General features: G+C 47.3%; 2 protein-coding genes across 6 annotated transcripts in view; both read left to right on the top strand.

Annotated features, from left to right (window-relative positions):
* CD81 (CD81 molecule) overlaps nucleotides 1-6,373 on the top strand; it is a 32,924-nt gene extending 26,551 nt beyond the window's left edge. For 2 of the 3 annotated variants that reach the window (XM_015631334.2, XM_015631335.3), the window contains 4 exons: nucleotides 1,272-1,379; nucleotides 1,795-1,890; nucleotides 2,225-2,314; nucleotides 2,980-6,373. In XM_015631334.2, coding sequence (XP_015486820.1) covers nucleotides 1,272-1,379; nucleotides 1,795-1,890; nucleotides 2,225-2,314; nucleotides 2,980-3,042 — 357 coding nt within the window. In that variant the 3' untranslated portion in view covers nucleotides 3,043-6,373. Of the gene's footprint in view, nucleotides 1-1,271; nucleotides 1,380-1,794; nucleotides 1,891-2,224; nucleotides 2,513-2,979 lie in introns of those variants that run through there. The other variant, XM_015631333.3, reaches the window with a different exon arrangement.
* Nucleotides 6,374-12,609: 6,236 nt separating this feature from the next.
* Nucleotides 12,610-16,432, top strand: TSSC4 (tumor suppressing subtransferable candidate 4). Of its 3 annotated transcripts, none has more exons than XM_015632101.3 (4): nucleotides 12,610-12,725; nucleotides 13,177-13,304; nucleotides 14,130-14,202; nucleotides 15,270-16,432. In XM_015632101.3, the coding sequence occupies exon 4, from the start codon at nucleotides 15,358-15,360 to the stop codon at nucleotides 16,393-16,395; it is 1,038 nt and encodes a 345-aa protein (XP_015487587.1). In that variant the 5' UTR covers nucleotides 12,610-12,725; nucleotides 13,177-13,304; nucleotides 14,130-14,202; nucleotides 15,270-15,357; the 3' UTR covers nucleotides 16,396-16,432. The 3 variants fall into 3 exon arrangements, with proteins under 3 accessions (XP_015487587.1, XP_015487589.1, XP_015487586.1); XM_015632100.2 differs by having other exon boundaries at nucleotides 12,678-12,786; XM_015632103.3 differs by lacking the exon at nucleotides 14,130-14,202.
* The last annotated feature ends 6 nt before the right edge of the window (nucleotides 16,433-16,438 follow it).

Raw genomic sequence — 16,438 nt, 5'->3', positions numbered from 1 at the left:
CAAGGCAGGCTTGCTTCTCCCTGCCTTGGTTGGGAGCAGTACAGGCTGGGAGGGAAGCACTGAATGATCCCAGCCACTGAGAGATGCTTCCAGAAAGGGACACTTTTCCACAAAGCTGAAGGAAGGCTCTGCCTCAGCCTGCCTTCTTGGAGATGCTGCAGATTCAGAATGGGGAGGCAATAAATAGGATTTTAATTTTTTTATTTTTATATACCAGCGTGAAATGGTTTGATTGGAAGATATCATCCTCCAAAGCAAACTTTTTTGAGTAGCGATGAAGGAATTCTGGGATAATTGATTGAAATCATGCATCATATTGCTGCACTTTCTTTTTTCGTATGCTAATCCAGCCTGTGCTGCCAAGAGCAGATGTTCTAGAAAGCATTTTCCCTTTCTTGCTTTTATGTTTTTCCTTTGCTTCTCTTGCATGGCCTTCTTTCATCTCTCTCTCAAATTACTGAAGGGTGTTAGAGGAGAAGTCACAAGGCCAGTTCCCCTAAAAGTTAGGAGATTTTTGCACTGTGGATCAGGCCCTCATGGGTGGCTGCAGTTCATCAGCCAGGTGCAGGGTTAGAGTCTGGATAAGATGTCTCACATAATTACTCAGAGGACAGTGATGTCTGCAGGGACCCAGCCAGGGTTTTATATCCATCTAAATGCATCTAAGCTTCCTGACCCAAGTGAGCTGTCTCACAAGGCTTTAGTGTGCAGTCCTTCCCAAATTCCTGCCATCCTCTGAGAGCCATTCAGTAAGCCGAGGTGCCCATATTTGCAGACAGCCTTGTCTGTGCACCCCACCTCCTTCTGACTTTTCCAGCGTGTCCAGCCTCTGCAGCCTCAGTGGGAAAAGTGTTGCCTGTCTGCTTTGTCTATGTGTGGTTCAAAATGAGCTGTTTCTGCATTTCTGAGCCCAACAGCACATCCATGTGGGCTGAAGGCTATCTCAACTTGTGGGTCACCCTCCAGGCCTTGGCTGTCTTTATCTCCTAGACAGAGCCTGTGGAGCCCTTGGATAGTGTTGGCTGGAATCTGCTGGCTGGTGGATGGGCTTCTTAATATTTGTGACAGCTGGAGGGGCTGGAGCCCTATGAAAGACAGGCCTTTTTTCATGTGCAGACAAATGGAGTCCAAATCTATTCAATAACTGCTCATCTTACTCTAAGTGCCATTAGAGGGAACCTGTCCTTCAGGCACGTCTGCTGGATAGGTTTCCTCCTTCTCCTCCTCCTCCTCTTCTGGCTGAAAGGGAGTTTTTCCTGTGTCTTTCCTAGATAGCCAAAGATGTGAAGCAGTTCTACGATCAAGCGCTTCAACAAGCGCTCATGGGAGAATCAGATGCAAGCAATGCCAAAGCTGTAGTGAAGACCTTCCATGAAACGGTAAGATGGTGGTGGTTGTGCTGGAGAATTAGTAATGGAGGTCAGGAAAACGGATGGGAAATGCAGAGTCTAAAGCAGATGATGCTATGTGCAGGTCTGAGCCTATCAAGTTTGCTATTCTTACATGTTAAGAAGCTGAGTTGTGCTCGTTAGTATTCTCTCCATCACAAGGTGCTGGGAATTCTGGACAAAACTCTGATTAAGTTGTCTTTCATGTACCTGAGCACCCCAGATTTAACTAAAATTTGATGGAAGAAGAATGTAGCTCTGAGGAATTGTGATATTCCCCCTCCAAGATGCCTCCTCGATCTTGGGTGGCTTCAAGAATATGTAATGGTGGGGAGAGCCTTGCATAAGTGTTGGCTGTCTGCTAATGTTGGCTTTCCATTGTTTCTTTTTTCCTCTCCCCATGTAGCTGGACTGCTGTGGTTCTGATATTGTAACAGCGACTTTCACTCCTGTGTGGAGGGATGACCTCTGCCGAAAGGACTCCCTGAAAAGCTTTTTTGAGGTAGGCACAGCTGCTCTTCAGTCAGCACAGCTGCTTCAGAAAACCTTGGCTGCCAAGGAAATTTTGGGATTTATTGGGAAATAGATAAAGGATAGAGATTTCATTTATTTGAGGATGGTGTAGAAGGACGTTAAAGGTTCCCATTTGGTTTTTCCTTTGCTGTTCCTGCTTGAGGGGACTGACAGATGCAGAGGGGTGAGATCTGGTTGGAAGTCTTGGGGCCAGGACCTGGGAACATAAGTGGGACCAGGGAGATGCTGACCTGCCTTTCTCAGTGCTGTGGGGTGGGTGAGGGGGAAGCAGACTGTCTGACTGATGTGCTTCTCTGCCTCAGAACACGAACTGCCACAAAAAAATAGATGAGCTCTTCTCCGGGAAGCTCTACCTGATTGGTATCGCTGCTGTCGTGGTTGCTGTGATCATGGTAAGTGTGACAGCCTGGTGGGACAGGGAAAAGCCACCTCAGGGCACCCTGGTCCTCTTCCAGCTGTGTCCTTCTCTGGATGCCCCTGCAACTCTGCATGCAGCACCAGCCCTATGCACCACAGAACTCTGGAACATGGCGAGACCAAGGGCTTCATCATCCCCCTGGGGAGTCGGGATGTGAGGGGAGGCACCTGACAAGCTCAGTAGAGCAGGAGCACCTGCAAGCCTGGCTGAAAAGAGTAGAGCACCACTGAAACCTCCTCCAAAGCCACTCATTCTGCAGACTGCCATGTTTTGTTGCTGGCGTCTGCAGTGGGAAGGGATTTGCTTATTTTGCTATGTTGGGTTTGCTCCCTAGTGAGGGCTGTATGCTGTGGGGGTGTAACATGGCATCTGTGCAAAGGCTGAGCTGTAGTGCTGGAGGAATCTCAAGGCATTTGCTGTGTAGCTGGCAGCCAAAAAGCTTGTCAGGTACCACTGCTGCTGCCAGTGAGAGATGGGAGGACGGTGCCTTATCTCAAATTGGCCAACTCCATGTGAAAACAGCAACAAAGATGTAGCATCCCTGCCCTTACCTCTGGCATGAGAGTGTTAATGTGGAGTGGGGGAGCTCCTGCATCGTACTGGTTGTTGCCTCACTGGTGCTCCTGTGTCTCTCAACAGATCTTTGAGATGATCCTGAGCATGGTGCTGTGCTGTGGCATAAGGAACAGCTCCGTCTACTGAGCCGTGAGAGCCGGGCAGGGGAAGGGGGGAGCAGGGCGGACGGCGCTAGAGGGGACCCCAAGTGCCACTGAGTGACCAGGAGACATTTCAACAACAGACAAAGAAAATTATGTATATAAATGCTTCCAATATTACCATACAGTACTTATCATTTTTATTTTGAAGTACTTTTTTTTTTTGAAATAAATAAAACTTTCCCGTATCTTTGTGGCTGAGTTAGTTACACATCAGTTTTGTGTGATGGGAAAGCTGCTGTAGCAGGAGATCAAGTCCTTCCTCCCCATTCCCCACTCCCAGTAACTCAGAAGTAACATTGGTGGACGATGTGCGGAGGAGAAGGGTGCTGCCTGGTCTCAGAAAATTTTGCCTTGATTTTACCAACTTTTTTAATTGCATCTTGAAGCAGCATTTAGTATTTTTGTTAATTTGTACTCATCTTTTCCAACCATCACCCCAGCTCCCTGGTGTTTCCAAGCTGTCTGTAGGGAAGCTTGCCTGACTGTCCAAAGCCTAGGAGAGAGGAGGGGAAAGGATACAGCCTCCATCACCTGGATGCAATGTATCCCAGGGGAAGCACAGGCATTATTCCTCTCCAGCCTGTTTCCATTGGTAGGTCAATCCTTAACAGAAGTCATGCTGGAACTTTTTTACTCTCTAATGTAAAAATGTTTTTTGGTTTTGTGATTTTTTTTTTAATTTTTTTTTCCTTAGGGCAATTTATATATTGTCTCAGTTCCATTGATTCATTGCATTAAGAGGTCAATGGCTGTGGGTGAATTTTAGTCCCAGTTTTTCAAATATAATGAACTGAAAATTAAATTACTTTTTTAATGTACTTCAGTGTTTCATTATAGACATATATTTCAAGGAGAATCTAGTTCTATACCAAGTTTTCACTGTTAAGCTAATGCTCACATAGAAATAATATTGGAAAAAGAAGAAATTGTAAAAAAAAGTCTCTGACTTTAGAAATCCTGCTTTTAGGTACTGCAGGACGATGCTTGGGTGTTCCCAGCCATATGCGTATATGCTTAAAATTTCATCTTTGTATCACTCTCTTGTTCAGTGAAGTTATTCTTAATTATAGCATATTGTCACACACTGTAATATTGCTGAGAAATTGTCATAATCTGATTATGAAATAAAAAAGGCTATTTTTAAGACCTTCCAGTTATATTAACAGCAGATCAGCTTATAAAATCAAGGTAATTTAGCATGTTAGATCGCACCAGTTGAAACACATTCTTGTGATCTGGTAACTTTGGTTAACACTTTGATGTCTGTGGCTTATTTTAAATGCCACTCTGTCACCATGTAGATAAAGGGGGAGAGTGACCCAGGAGCTATGTAATAAAATCAGAGTGTCACTAAAAAGATGATCTATATGTATAGTTCTATAGATATATATTTTTAAGCAAAGCCTTTTCCTTAGCCGTATGGGCACTTGAGCTGGAAATTATAGTATCTTTTGCCACCTTGAAGCAGGTAAGGGGAGGAGTTTAAATTAGCGATCATTTTCCCCACTTCAGGAGTATTTTTGTTTCTTATACTCTCCCAGTTTGTCACAACCAAGAGCTTCAGATCTGATAGGGAGGGAATCCTGTGATCATCAATCATTTTAAACTAGTACCTTGTCCACTGCAGGTGGCTGTCACAGCTGTTGCCACTACAGAATAGAAGATTCCTGCACTGGGGCAAATTGATCCATTCACAAGTTTTTCTTCCCTTCTACTCCCCCCTTTCCTCTTCCTGCCTTTTAGTATATAGGGCCTTTAAAAAGTATATAGATAAATATATATAGATATATATATATATATCAAGTTGTGCTGGGTAAAGAGGAGGAAGTGCTTCAACAGATCTTCATATTGAGGGGTTGGACAAGAAAAGATTCAGCCTTAGAAATAGCCTTAAAGCAACACTGCCCTGAATGTCCATGTTGTGCACATTGAGAATGAGATGAGGTTTTACAGTAGGTAACCCCTTCCCCTGCTCCCCAGCGTAGCTCCTTCAGGTCATCTACTCTGTTATGTGGCCATATGTATATGCATCATCCAAGCATGTGTGTTTACATCTGTGTGCATCAGGATTGTCAGCATACAGAATGGATGTGTAACTTGCCACCATTTTTGTTGACTGTTGGTAAATGTGTATAAATATGCCATTAAGCATTTCAGTTCTGTTTTCTTTTCCTTATACCGTATTTTTGATATTGTTCAGTATTCAGTTGATGCTGTGTACATAGCTGGAGCTCTGTTTGAAGACAGACTGGGTCTCGATGCAGGTCAGGTGTGTCCTCAGACACTGTACTTTAAGGGTTTGAGTTGTCCCACACAGGAGAAACTGGGAGAAAATGGTACTTGGAGAAGGAATCTGAGAGCTGTGAGAGGAGGAAGAGCAGGAAGTTTGCTCAGATAGTGTCCCACAGGGGTTGCAATTCACCCTGTGGCTCATTTCAGAGGTGGCTTGCCATTGTGGAGAGTTCCAGAGGCAGCTTCCTGGGCCATCTCCTGTTTCTGTGGCTGCTGCAGGAAAGGTGCTCAAGGCAGGGAACAGCTAGGGAAGGGTCGTGAGAGCAGGGACAAAAAAATGTTTGCAGAGGGGACAATGCTTTCTTTAGTTATCAGCTGAGTCCCCACACTTGATGGAATGCTCCTCAGCTGGAGGAGTCAACCCTGGGAGAACAGGCACAGAGAGGAACCATCATGCTCAAGAACAAGGAAGTAGTTGAGAAACCCTCTCTGAAAAAAACTACCCACTTGGGTCTCCTGTGAAGCTGGACCTGAGTTAACACAAACTAGAACGGGAGTGGTGAAGGGCTGAGGGGACTCTCCCCGTTGCAAGCCCTCGGGATCCAAAAGCCACGGAGTTCTTCTGCCAGTTGGTCAGTCCCAAAGCTGGCTGAGGTGAAGGGGAAAAACCCACTAGGCAGAAACCCTGCTCTGCCCCAGCACCTCTCCTGCTTACCTGTGCCTCTGTGCATGCAACATGGCACTCTGTGCTGCTCCTCTCCACGCCCCAGGGAAGAAAAGGATGGAATTGCAGGCTGTAAATACAAACCCCTCCCTCTCCATGGGAGCATCCCTCCTGGAGCTAGTGGCAGCTGAGAAAATGGTTGTGAGCTGAGGTGGGAATGAGGAGTGTCAACTGTCCAGGTCTGAGTTCAAAGACCGCATCGAAAGGTCAAACAGAGCCGCTTACAGCTTAACTGAATGCTTGGGATTTTTTCATACTGTGGAGCATGCCACAAAGCAGTGTGTTTAACTTCTTTCTGCCTTTTTTTTTTTAAAGAAATGAAACAAAAATCAATTTAATAAACATTTCTCATAGTGTGCATAGTGTGATGAACTGCTGCAATTTTACAACCAGTTAACCTTAACACCAGGATGCTTTGTGAACCAGGCTTCAACAGCATGGGTTTTTACAGCCTCTGGGAGGGGGGCCTGCAGACAGGCTGAGTATGCATCCAGACTGGTGCTGAGGGAAGGCAGAAAGGTTGCTTGCCAGATGTGCTGGCTCCTGCAGTTGTGCCCCCCCTCAAGGGAAGGGGGGCACAGCTGTAGGGGAGCTAATGTAGATTGCAAAAAGAGTGTGCTGAAATTCGGCAGAGGGAGGGGATGCATGGTGGCAGTCCTGCACACACTTGAGGGGCTCCTCTTAAAGTGAGCTCCTCCAAAAATGACCCAAAGTGCCCTGTGCTGCCATCTGAACAGGGACTGGGCTGCTCTGCTTTCTGTGGCTGGTCTGGTAATGCCACCGTTGCTGCTCCCACCTGCCCCTTGGCAGCATCAGGGGAGAAAGCCTGGCTGAGAGCAAGGTGGGAGGCTGTGATCCCTCCGTCACCTGCCTGCCTCTGTCCTGTTTTGGTCTTTGCGCTGTGTTTGAATGTCCTGCGGCGGCTGCCAGCCATCGCCCGTGCTGGTACAGAGAGGGAGGGGGGTGCGGGAGGGAGAGCAAGGAGGGAACACAACGTTGAGCTGCTGCAGAGAAAGGCAAGCCCCACTCACAGCGGCTGTGCCTGTGCTGCGAGATCATGCCCATCTGTTGTTCTTTCACTTGTTTACCTGAATGTTAATGGAGTCGGACATAATGACTTCTGGAAAAAAAAAAAAATATTTAAAAACAATAAACAAAAAATGAAACAAAGCAATTCCCCCTTGTTAGTGGATTTTTAATGATGTGTTGTCAGATCTTGTTTCCTTCCATCACGTACTGATTTCTGCCACATCTTCCAAGGGAACAGGCTTGTCTCATTCTTGTATTCAGGCAAAATTTGGGCTGCAGGGAAAACCTCAGCTGACCCTCTAGGTGGTTTCCCATGAATGTGATGCTCTTTGCTTCATGCAAAGATGAAATGTTTGGATTGTGACACTGCATTGTTGCTCCAGATGGGGATAAAATTATTCTAGCCTCTGGAGCTAGGATTAAGCTGATGTGAGTCACTGTCAGACCCAAGCTGGTGTTCAAGGGGGAAAAACAATAGTAGAGACTAACTGGCAAAGCACAGCATGTATTTGGCATCCAGGGTGTGTGCCTTGGGACCTCAGCCTGGAATTATAGCTGGGATCTTAAACCTCCCCCAGCTAAATGTGGTCCCCTTTGTTTTGCACTTCAGGTCTGAGTATGAGCATTGATCTGCTTGAAACAGATGAGCTGAATATGATACTGGGAGAGGACTGGGTAAAACGGACCCCTTTAAGGTTGTGTGGAGATATGGGTTATCCTTGGAAAACAGCAGTCCTGCCATGTCAGAGCATGTGAGGCCACGTGGATAACCCACTGTGAGGGGAAGGGTGGATGGAGTTTGCAGCTTGCAGCTTGTTTGTGCTCATATTGCACAGACAACCCTGGCTTACACTTCTCTTCAACGTTTTTCTCCAGAGGTCTGAAGGACGTGGAAAGTCACTGCAGACCTTGCTGTGGAATTCCACTGCCTAGGAATGTGACTGTGGAATCTTTTTTTTTGCCTTGTGAAACAAGATTTTTCAGGAATTCAAAATACAAGCATGAATTTTTATAAACTAGACCACACCGGGATTTTTTCCAGTGGAAATTATTTTCCTCCTCCCTCCCAAGCTGTTTTGTTTTTTTTCTTTTTAAAATCTCCTAGAGTGTTTCTAACAAGAAATTTTGGAGGTATTTTTTTGCTTTGGCGGACTCTGTTTCATAAGCTTCTTCTGGGCTGTTTGTTTTCTAAGCAGCAATGAGCCTAATTGTCTTGTTCTAAGACAGCTGTGATTAACTTGCATAAATCGCTTTTGCCATTCCCTAATCAGAGGTTGTCGAAGCTGTAACCAAGAGTTGCAATATTCTCATAGGAGAGAATAAAGCCAGTCAGCTCTCCCGTGCCAGAGCTGTTTATGGTGTGGGTTTCTGCAGAGGCAAGGACCCTCCTCTGCCTGCCAGCTGCCCTTGCCGGGCTCAGGGATGAAGGATGTGTTCGTGGCTTTGCTCACATCCCTGCTCTGAACCACTGTTTCCTTTGCTGGGCATGACAGCACCACCCTTCCAGTTAGGGGAGGAAAAAAGGTGACTGTGTAAACAATCTCATTCACTGTCGGGGCTGTGGTGGGGCTGGGAACTGTGGCTGCACCAGGGAGTCGGCAACAGCGGAATTACAGCCCCGAGGGACGAAACATCTGCCACCAGTGGTGCTGAAAGGGAGAGGAAACAATGACCTATCTGACCAGTTCTCGGTTAAGTGGTAGACACAGGCTAGGAACCCCAAGTCCCGTAAGTACCACGCTGTGCACCTCAACTAGATAGAGGCTGCATATTTTTCCTGACCACTCTTCAGCTGCATCCTGGGGAGCACCACACTCTCTTGCACAGGGCATAACCTAAGCGATGGGACGCACAAGTGCTGTTCTCTGCGACCCCTTCAGCTGACCTCTGGCGGCCTGATGCTTTCACTTCAGTGCTCAGGGACCTGACGCCTCCCAGGTGCTAAAACTGCAGCAAACTGAAACCCACGTTGTTTTCACACTTGCAGACACATTAGAGGGCAACTACTGCAGACTGCTTGGTGTTCCTCGGTGGATTTAGATGACCCAGCTCATGTGCCAATGGTTGCAAGTAACACTTCTAATTACAGTTTAATCACACCTTTTACTTTTTTCTTTTTTGGAAAAAAAGTATTTCTTGGCCCTGCTTTGCAAGGGCATTCCCTCATGCCAGAACACGGCTTTGCTGAGTACTGAGAGGTGTTGGGCCAGGAGAGATGGCATGCACACAACACCCTGCCTGCTGGCTGCAAGCAGGTTGCTGAGATTTCCTCCAGCAGGGATTCACACTCTTAATGCCAGGTTCAGTGTTGGTTGATGGAGCTCCCACAGGTCTTGTTGGAACAAGAGGTCTGGGGAGTTTTAGGGTTCTGTGGGGTTTTTTAGTTAATGTTAATTTCAAGGCCCCTCAGCTGGTTCCAGTGACCTTTTTCAGCCTTTCATTACACATTTTTTTAGTATCAGGCACTTTGGGGCAGGGATAGGAGAAAGGAAAAAGCAGCAAGACTGGGAGAAGAGTTTTCTTAGTGCAAATATTCTGTGGTTAAATCAAAATGAACAGACACCCCCAACTGTTTTTGTTTCTTTTTAAAAATTGGAATAATTGCAGAGAGTATTAATTTTGCTCATAAAGGGCTTCAGTTCCCTCCCACACATGCAATGTCTCTAACAAAAAAAGGGTTGTGGTGTCTCCCTGCAGGTCCTCTATAGGCTGGCAATCACATTTTTATTGTGAAGAATAGAGTTGATAAAGACCTTCTTAGCTTGCCTGCATTAAAACTCACTCCACGGGAACTAATTTTATGTAGTTACCTTAGGAGAAAATAGCACCAACATGGGTAAACAGCACTGGAATAAATCTAAGCTGCTTGCAGGACCAAATGAAAGTACAAAGTAAAACAGGTAAGTGAAGCTCAGTGTAGAAGAGAGGTGGTATAAAGCACTGAATTCTGAAAACCCACCCCACAAGGAATTTCAAGTCCATTTGTAGGACTTCATTCTGGAGAATGGGAGAGGACAACTCATTTATTTCCTTCAGGCTGTACCAGTCTGGCTTAGTGTGACTGCCTTCTCCCAGCAGAGAAGGTTGCGGTGGTTATGACTCTGCTTTTCCTTTCCCACCGCACCTCCCCTCAAGAGCTTCAGTATCAGCTTCATGTGGCCACATCTGAGTAATTTCCACGCTCCTTCCAGATGCAGGAGATGTTGAAAAAGGCATCTTATTGCTCCATCTGGCTTGCAAGATCTGGGTGGCTGCTGGGGAATGGCCTGCTGCTTTTTCCTATAGCTGTGAGAAGAGGGACCAGTGGTTCCTGCCCCAGGCTCCCAGGGCAGGAGCAGCAGCAGGACCCTGCTGGGGAGCAGTGGAAACAGTCACTGGATGGGGCCAAAGGACAGATTTATATGCAGGAAAGGAGCATGAGGCGCCTGTGATGGGGTTGAGGCTGCTGTGCATTTTCACATGCCACCCCCACACACAGGGACGCGCTGGCTTCCTGCAGACACATGGAGCCATCCGTGCAAATGAGCGGCCCCTCGGAGCCTGCATGCTGGATACAGCCCGCTCATTTGGATGATGGCCTGTGCTGCAGCTCAGTTCCACCTTCCAGCCCCCTCTTCAAGCCACCTCAGTTCAGGCCAGCAAGGGGAAAACACTTTACCATCTGTTGGTCTTCAGACTCTGACTCATTATTTTTATTTCAGCTGTCGCCAAGCAATAGCAAAAGTCCCAACACACCAGCATTTCCACTGCTGCAAGCTGCCTTGTCCTCAGCCACCAGAGAACAAACAGCTCAGCCTCAGTTCTCCACTGCATGCGATACTAAATATCACAGATTCTATCACAGAACAAGCTGAGTTGGAAGGGTTCCATGAGGATCATCAAGTCCAACTCTTCAGTAAATGGCCTGTATGGTGATCAAACCCACAGCCTTGGGTTTTATTAGCACCATGCTCTAACCAGCTGAGCTAATTTCATTAATTAAAAACAAGGAAGGAGAAAATGTGTGCATTCAGGTTCCCTGGTCATCAATTCACACACCATCCAGGCAAAAAGTGAGAACTTGTAGCTTCTGAAAACGGAGACATGGGGCTTGTCCCTGAAGGAACCCACACCCACAGGTGACAGAGACACTGGAGGTGGTATTGCCCTCTCCTGCCCCTTGAAGCCCCTGATCTAACAAAGAACCAAGGTTCAAAAGACGACAGTGCCATTGCCTGCACCAGTCTGTTGCACCCTGCCTGTCTCCACTCTTACAGAAATGGGACATGCCACCACTTTCTCCACATCCTTTTTCCTGCCTGCTCCTTATTAAGCTCCAAGACTCTACTGCTGTCTCCCCAACAGCCTAGACCGTGTTACACAGCACTGGCAGCCTTTACCCAGGTTTAGTCTTCCTTTTGTTTGCCCATTTACTGCTCTCCTCCTTTCCATTCCTGCTCACCTACTACAGGATTCATGTTTTCCTTTCCTCCCTCCATCTGGATACTCATTTGAATGCCTGTGACCAGACTACTATATGCAGATACATAAGAAAAAATAGGATCACCAAATGGGGAAGCACTTCTAGAGCTGTTCTAAAACTACAGCACGACTCCAGCTAGACAGAAGACATTTTGCAATAACGTCATCACTGCTGCCAAGTGTATTCTGGACAAAGACCTTGTGTCATAAATTACTGTAATTAGCAACACTCCAGCAGTATGTATTTAAAAGCTGAGGATGCATATGAAGCGGCTGCAGTTTATATTTTGGATGAGTCACGGTGAGGCCCAGCTTGGAGGGAGCCAGTGAATCCTCTGCAGCCACAATATTGTCTGACAAAACCACTCGGCACAGCAAACCCTTTTTCCTAAACATTGGGAAAACAAGCTGAATACTGAAGCCTCTTGGGAAACGTATTTGCACTGAAAAGTTGAACTTTTTGCTGAAATAAGGGGAAAAAGAAAAATCGAGCCTCTTTGGCCAGTGCCAATGAAACATTTTCAGACAGAGCTCCACTTCTTGACACATGCGCAAAAAATGTTCATCTGGGATAGAAAATGGAAACTTTTTTTTTTTTTTTAAGTTTGGATGGATAGTGGTTTTAGTCCTCAAGTGACTTGGGGTTTGGGTTTGCTAGTTTTAAAATAAACACGTAAGAGGGAAAAAAAACAAACCAAAACAAACAAAAAAAAACTTCGGATGTGTTCGCGGTGGCCAATCCCTGCTTTTCGATGAGAACAAAACCCGTGACATGGGGTTTTTTCAGACTGCGACTGCGGAGGGCGGCGGCGGTGCCGTGCCTGCCCCTCACGGTGCCGGACAGCTCCGGGGCGGCACCGCGGCTCTCCGGGGTGCGCGGCCCGGCACCGAGCCCCGCGCGCCGAGCCCCGCACCCGGCCTGGCAATGGGCACGGCCCCGCACAGGCCGCGAAATGTCGGCGCCGCGGTACGCCCTGGGAGCTGTAGTCCCGCCGCTCAGCCCCGCTCCCCAGCTCGCAAAATGTCCCCCGCCGAGGGAAGGCGGCCGCCTACAGCTCCCAGGAGCCCCCAGAGAGGCGGAGCGGAGAGGGGGCGGGAGGCTCCGGCCCTTTCCGCGCCGCTCTCCCCGCCGGGAGTTGTGGTCCTGCCGCCGCCGTGGCCGCTCCGTGGAGCCCGGCAGGGACTCGGTGTCCCGGCGCGCCGCGGGCGGCGGGGCAGAGGTGGGAAGAGCGGGCAAGGCGGGGGCTGCTGCGGCAAGTGGTGGGGCTGTGCGGTGTCGGGGTACGGGGGCTCTCCATTCAATTTTCTCCCCCTCCCCTCCCCGGCGGTTCTCGCTGTGTGCCCGGGCGGGTGGCGGTGCCCGGGGTGCAGGGCCAGCGAGGGCCGCGTGTGGTGCGAGCGGTTCGCATCCAGCAGCGTCCCGGGCCGCGAAGTGCGCTGGGGCCGACGCCGACAGGCAGTACAGCTGGGGCTGCGCCGCGGCCTTCCCCTCAGCGGGGCGAGTGTCCAGCGGCCGATGATCTTTCCCTGATCCTCTTCCCTGTTCCCTGGCGCGGGGGCCTGTGGATCCCTGTCCCGAGGGACTGCGTGGGCTTTGGTGCGGTGCTCTGCACCGTGAGAGCAGGCCCGTGGCCGTGGTTTGCGGTGACTGAGATCTCGTCCCCCTCACAGGAGGCAGCAGGAAAACGCACAGTGTGTTTGAGCAGCACCAGGATGGAGGAGCCCACTGGGAACCTTCCCACCCGGAGAGACGTCATTCTTTCCGAGTCGTGCTGGGATCACATCACCATAACAAACCTGTGAGTGAGTCTGGTGTGCTGTAAAGGCCAGCATATTTGGCCACTAACTTTGTTAAGGCTAAAACATCTCCTTAGGAGCAGAATTTCTCTTTTCTGTGTAAGTGCTCTCTGACAAGAGATGCCCATGATGAACAGACTTCTATTGCTGTCTGAAAACAGCTATTTTATTTAATTATGCCCTTCAAAGCCTTTCCTAAGTTGTAGTCGTTAACGTTTCATGTGTTCCAAAACTAAGTAGAGGACTGTATCATTTAAAGAAGATTATTTCCCGCTAGGGATTACATGGAGGGCAGTGTTTTCAAAAGCAGCTGTCAGATCCTTTCTGTCAAAGGCAGCCAGACTTGACATGGAACACAGCACTCCTCAGAAGATTCTCTGTGTTTTATGCTTCATGAAAATCTTTGAACATGACCTTTCTTTGGAAACAGAAGTCTGTGTTACCCGTGATCTTAATACTTAGCAGCACTTAGTGTTTGCAATGCATAACTATTATTATTGTATCTTCTTAGCTTCATTTAATACTGTTTATTTAGTACTGGCTTTCTGCACGTGCAAGTTAGAGCTTGAATTTTTTTAAAATCTCTCTTCTGTTCTACAGGATAAAGTTGGCAGTATGAATGTGGAGACTGGGTAAATATAGTGGTGCCTGCCTTATTAGGCTGTCTGCTGTCCTTCTGCCAAAAATTCAGTATCTGCAGACCTTTATACCACCATGAGTTTGTATCAGATTTAGAACCCAGTTCTACAGCTTTGGATGATTGAGGGGGACAGAATTATTTTTGAAACTACATTTCCAGTATCATGATGGAAATGTTTGTTTTCTAGGGTGGAAGTGCTGAGATCTTTGGTGGCTTTAACTGACCCTCAGGAGGGGAAGCTGACTCAGTCTCGAGAGAAAGTGAGTGACTAACAGACTTTCCATGTCTGTTTACTGCATCGTTTCAGAAGAGCCTATAATTAGGTAGTCAAGCTTATCCTAATAATATGTTGGAACTGTTTCCATAATTCACAAGAGCTGAACCAAAATGTGTGCATATGCCAGCTCTGTTTCCAGTTGCCCAGCAAGTGGTAGCTTGATCACTGACCACCTGAATCCAGCAAGGTTCCCTTTGAGCACATGGCACTGTCAGGTATTCCAGCTGCTTCTGAAAGTCAGGCTTCAAATCACACTGTCATTTACTGACTGAAGGGCCAGCTCTTGCAGGCCTGTGGTTGCCACTTCTCCTCCTTTCCATGTGTGAGCATGGCATGTGTGATTAGATTTCTTAATCCAATGGGATTGATTTCTTGAGCTGGCTCATTTTTGAATTCCTGGAATCCATTAATGACTTGAGAGCTTAAAGCTAGAGGAAGCAGTGGAGCTTGTACTTTATGCCACATTAAAGCAGACTTGAAACAGTGGCGCTGATATTTTTGTGGGTTTTCTGTCACTGATGGGGATCAGTCATAGTGTCCTTTGTAGTAGGCAGAACGTGATGGCTATTAGAACAGCAGGTACAGTGCTAATGCAGTAATGATTGTACTGGCCAAATCAAAGAGTGAGAAATTGAATGTGTTCCTGTGCATTTTTGCAGTGTGAATAAACACAGGGTGTAATATGCAGAGGTCATTGCTGTCTCTTGGAAGATATATAAGACAGCTTTGGGGGCAATTCAGATTAACTCAAGAGCTTTATGTTCATCTTTTAGTAATTAGACCTGATATATCCCAGCAACCTCTAATGAAATTTGGTAGCATTACTTTCAATTACTTCATATTCTTATATTCAGTCTTGTGTAAATCTTTAATTTTAATGTGCATTCATTCCTTAAATAATGTTTTCATTTGAAGCAAAATTGCTTGGGAATCCCTAAAGCACAGCTAACTATTGTATTGCAGTTATAATTACTTTACACAACACAGAGTGATGGTCTCATCCTTGGTTCTCATTTCACAGTTAAGTTTTTATGCTCCTTTATATTTTAGGCACTAAACTCGCTGGGCATTTGGAAAACTGTATTTAGAGCTGTTCCTGGGTCTGCATCAAAGACTGCAGTGGAGTGACAGCTCGAAGATGGGAGACCAGGAAGGAGGTGAACCTTTTCTGGGGATAGTGGCTGATGGTGCCAGAGACTACGAAGGAGCTCTGCCCTCAGACACGGTGTCACTCAGCGATTCTGACTCTGATGACTTGGGGCTGGCAGGTGAAGCAGAAGTTGATACAATATCTCCAGAGGAGCCATCTGTAGATGAAGGGGATTTCAGATTAGGAGACACACCTGACTCTTCAAACAGCGGTCACAGATCTCCTGTCCAGCCATTCCATCTGAAGGGCATGAGTTCTACATTCTCCCTCCGTAGCCAGAACATTTTTGATTGCCTGGAAGAGGCAGCCAAGCTATCTGTGCCCTCAATGCCTGATGATAATGTTGTTGATGGGAGGTTTAAGCGTCCATTGCCTCCGACCACAGTTTCAGGTACCCTGGTCCCAGAAAACATGGGGAGGCAAGCCAGACGAGTGCAGGCTCCCAAAACCTCTCCTGCAGTGCCTGACTATGTGGCACACCCAGAGCGCTGGACCAAATACAGCCTAGAGGGAGTTTCAGAGTCCAGTGACAAGACTAACAGGGCAGTGGCCATGGAATTTCTAGGTGGTTTGAAGAAAAGAGGGGAGCAACAGAGCTCGGCTTCCCAAGATAGTTATGCCCCATCCTTCAACCAGGACCCTTCCAGCTGTGGAGCTGGGAGGATTGTCTTCACCAAACCAATTAAAAGAGGTGTTGATGGACTGGAAAAGAAAAGATTGACAGGAGAGGATGATAAGAAACAGATGAAGACAGATCTGAAAGGAAAATCTCTTAGGAAGACTGATGACTTGAAGGAAGAAGATAAGGTTGAGCTGGGGCACTTAGACAGTGACAGTGGAAAAGCAGCAGAGGAGGAAGAGTGTGTGATGGAAGGGGACCAGAACACAGAATACAAACCTGATGCAAGGCTTGGTGATACAGGTGAAGAGCCATCGCTGGGACCAGTTGGATTCCACTGCAGTAAGAAGAAGAGCAGGAAAAACTTCAGACATAAAGTAGATGAAGGGGAGGAGGAAGAGTCCTGAAGGTTGAAGCACATTGGAGGCATCCAAGGACTTGTCTTGTTCT

This window comes from Parus major, chromosome 5 (genome assembly GCF_001522545.3).
Source record: "Parus major isolate Abel chromosome 5, Parus_major1.1, whole genome shotgun sequence".
Taxonomy (NCBI): Eukaryota; Metazoa; Chordata; class Aves; order Passeriformes; family Paridae; genus Parus; species Parus major.
This window is presented reverse-complemented; position numbering and strand designations above follow the sequence as displayed.

Bases quoted from the DNA above. Each gene is read 5' to 3' on its own strand.
- TSSC4 (XM_015632103.3), top strand. From the start codon at position 15,358: ATGGGAGACCAGGAAGGAGGTGAACCTTTTCTGGGGATAGTGGCTGAT.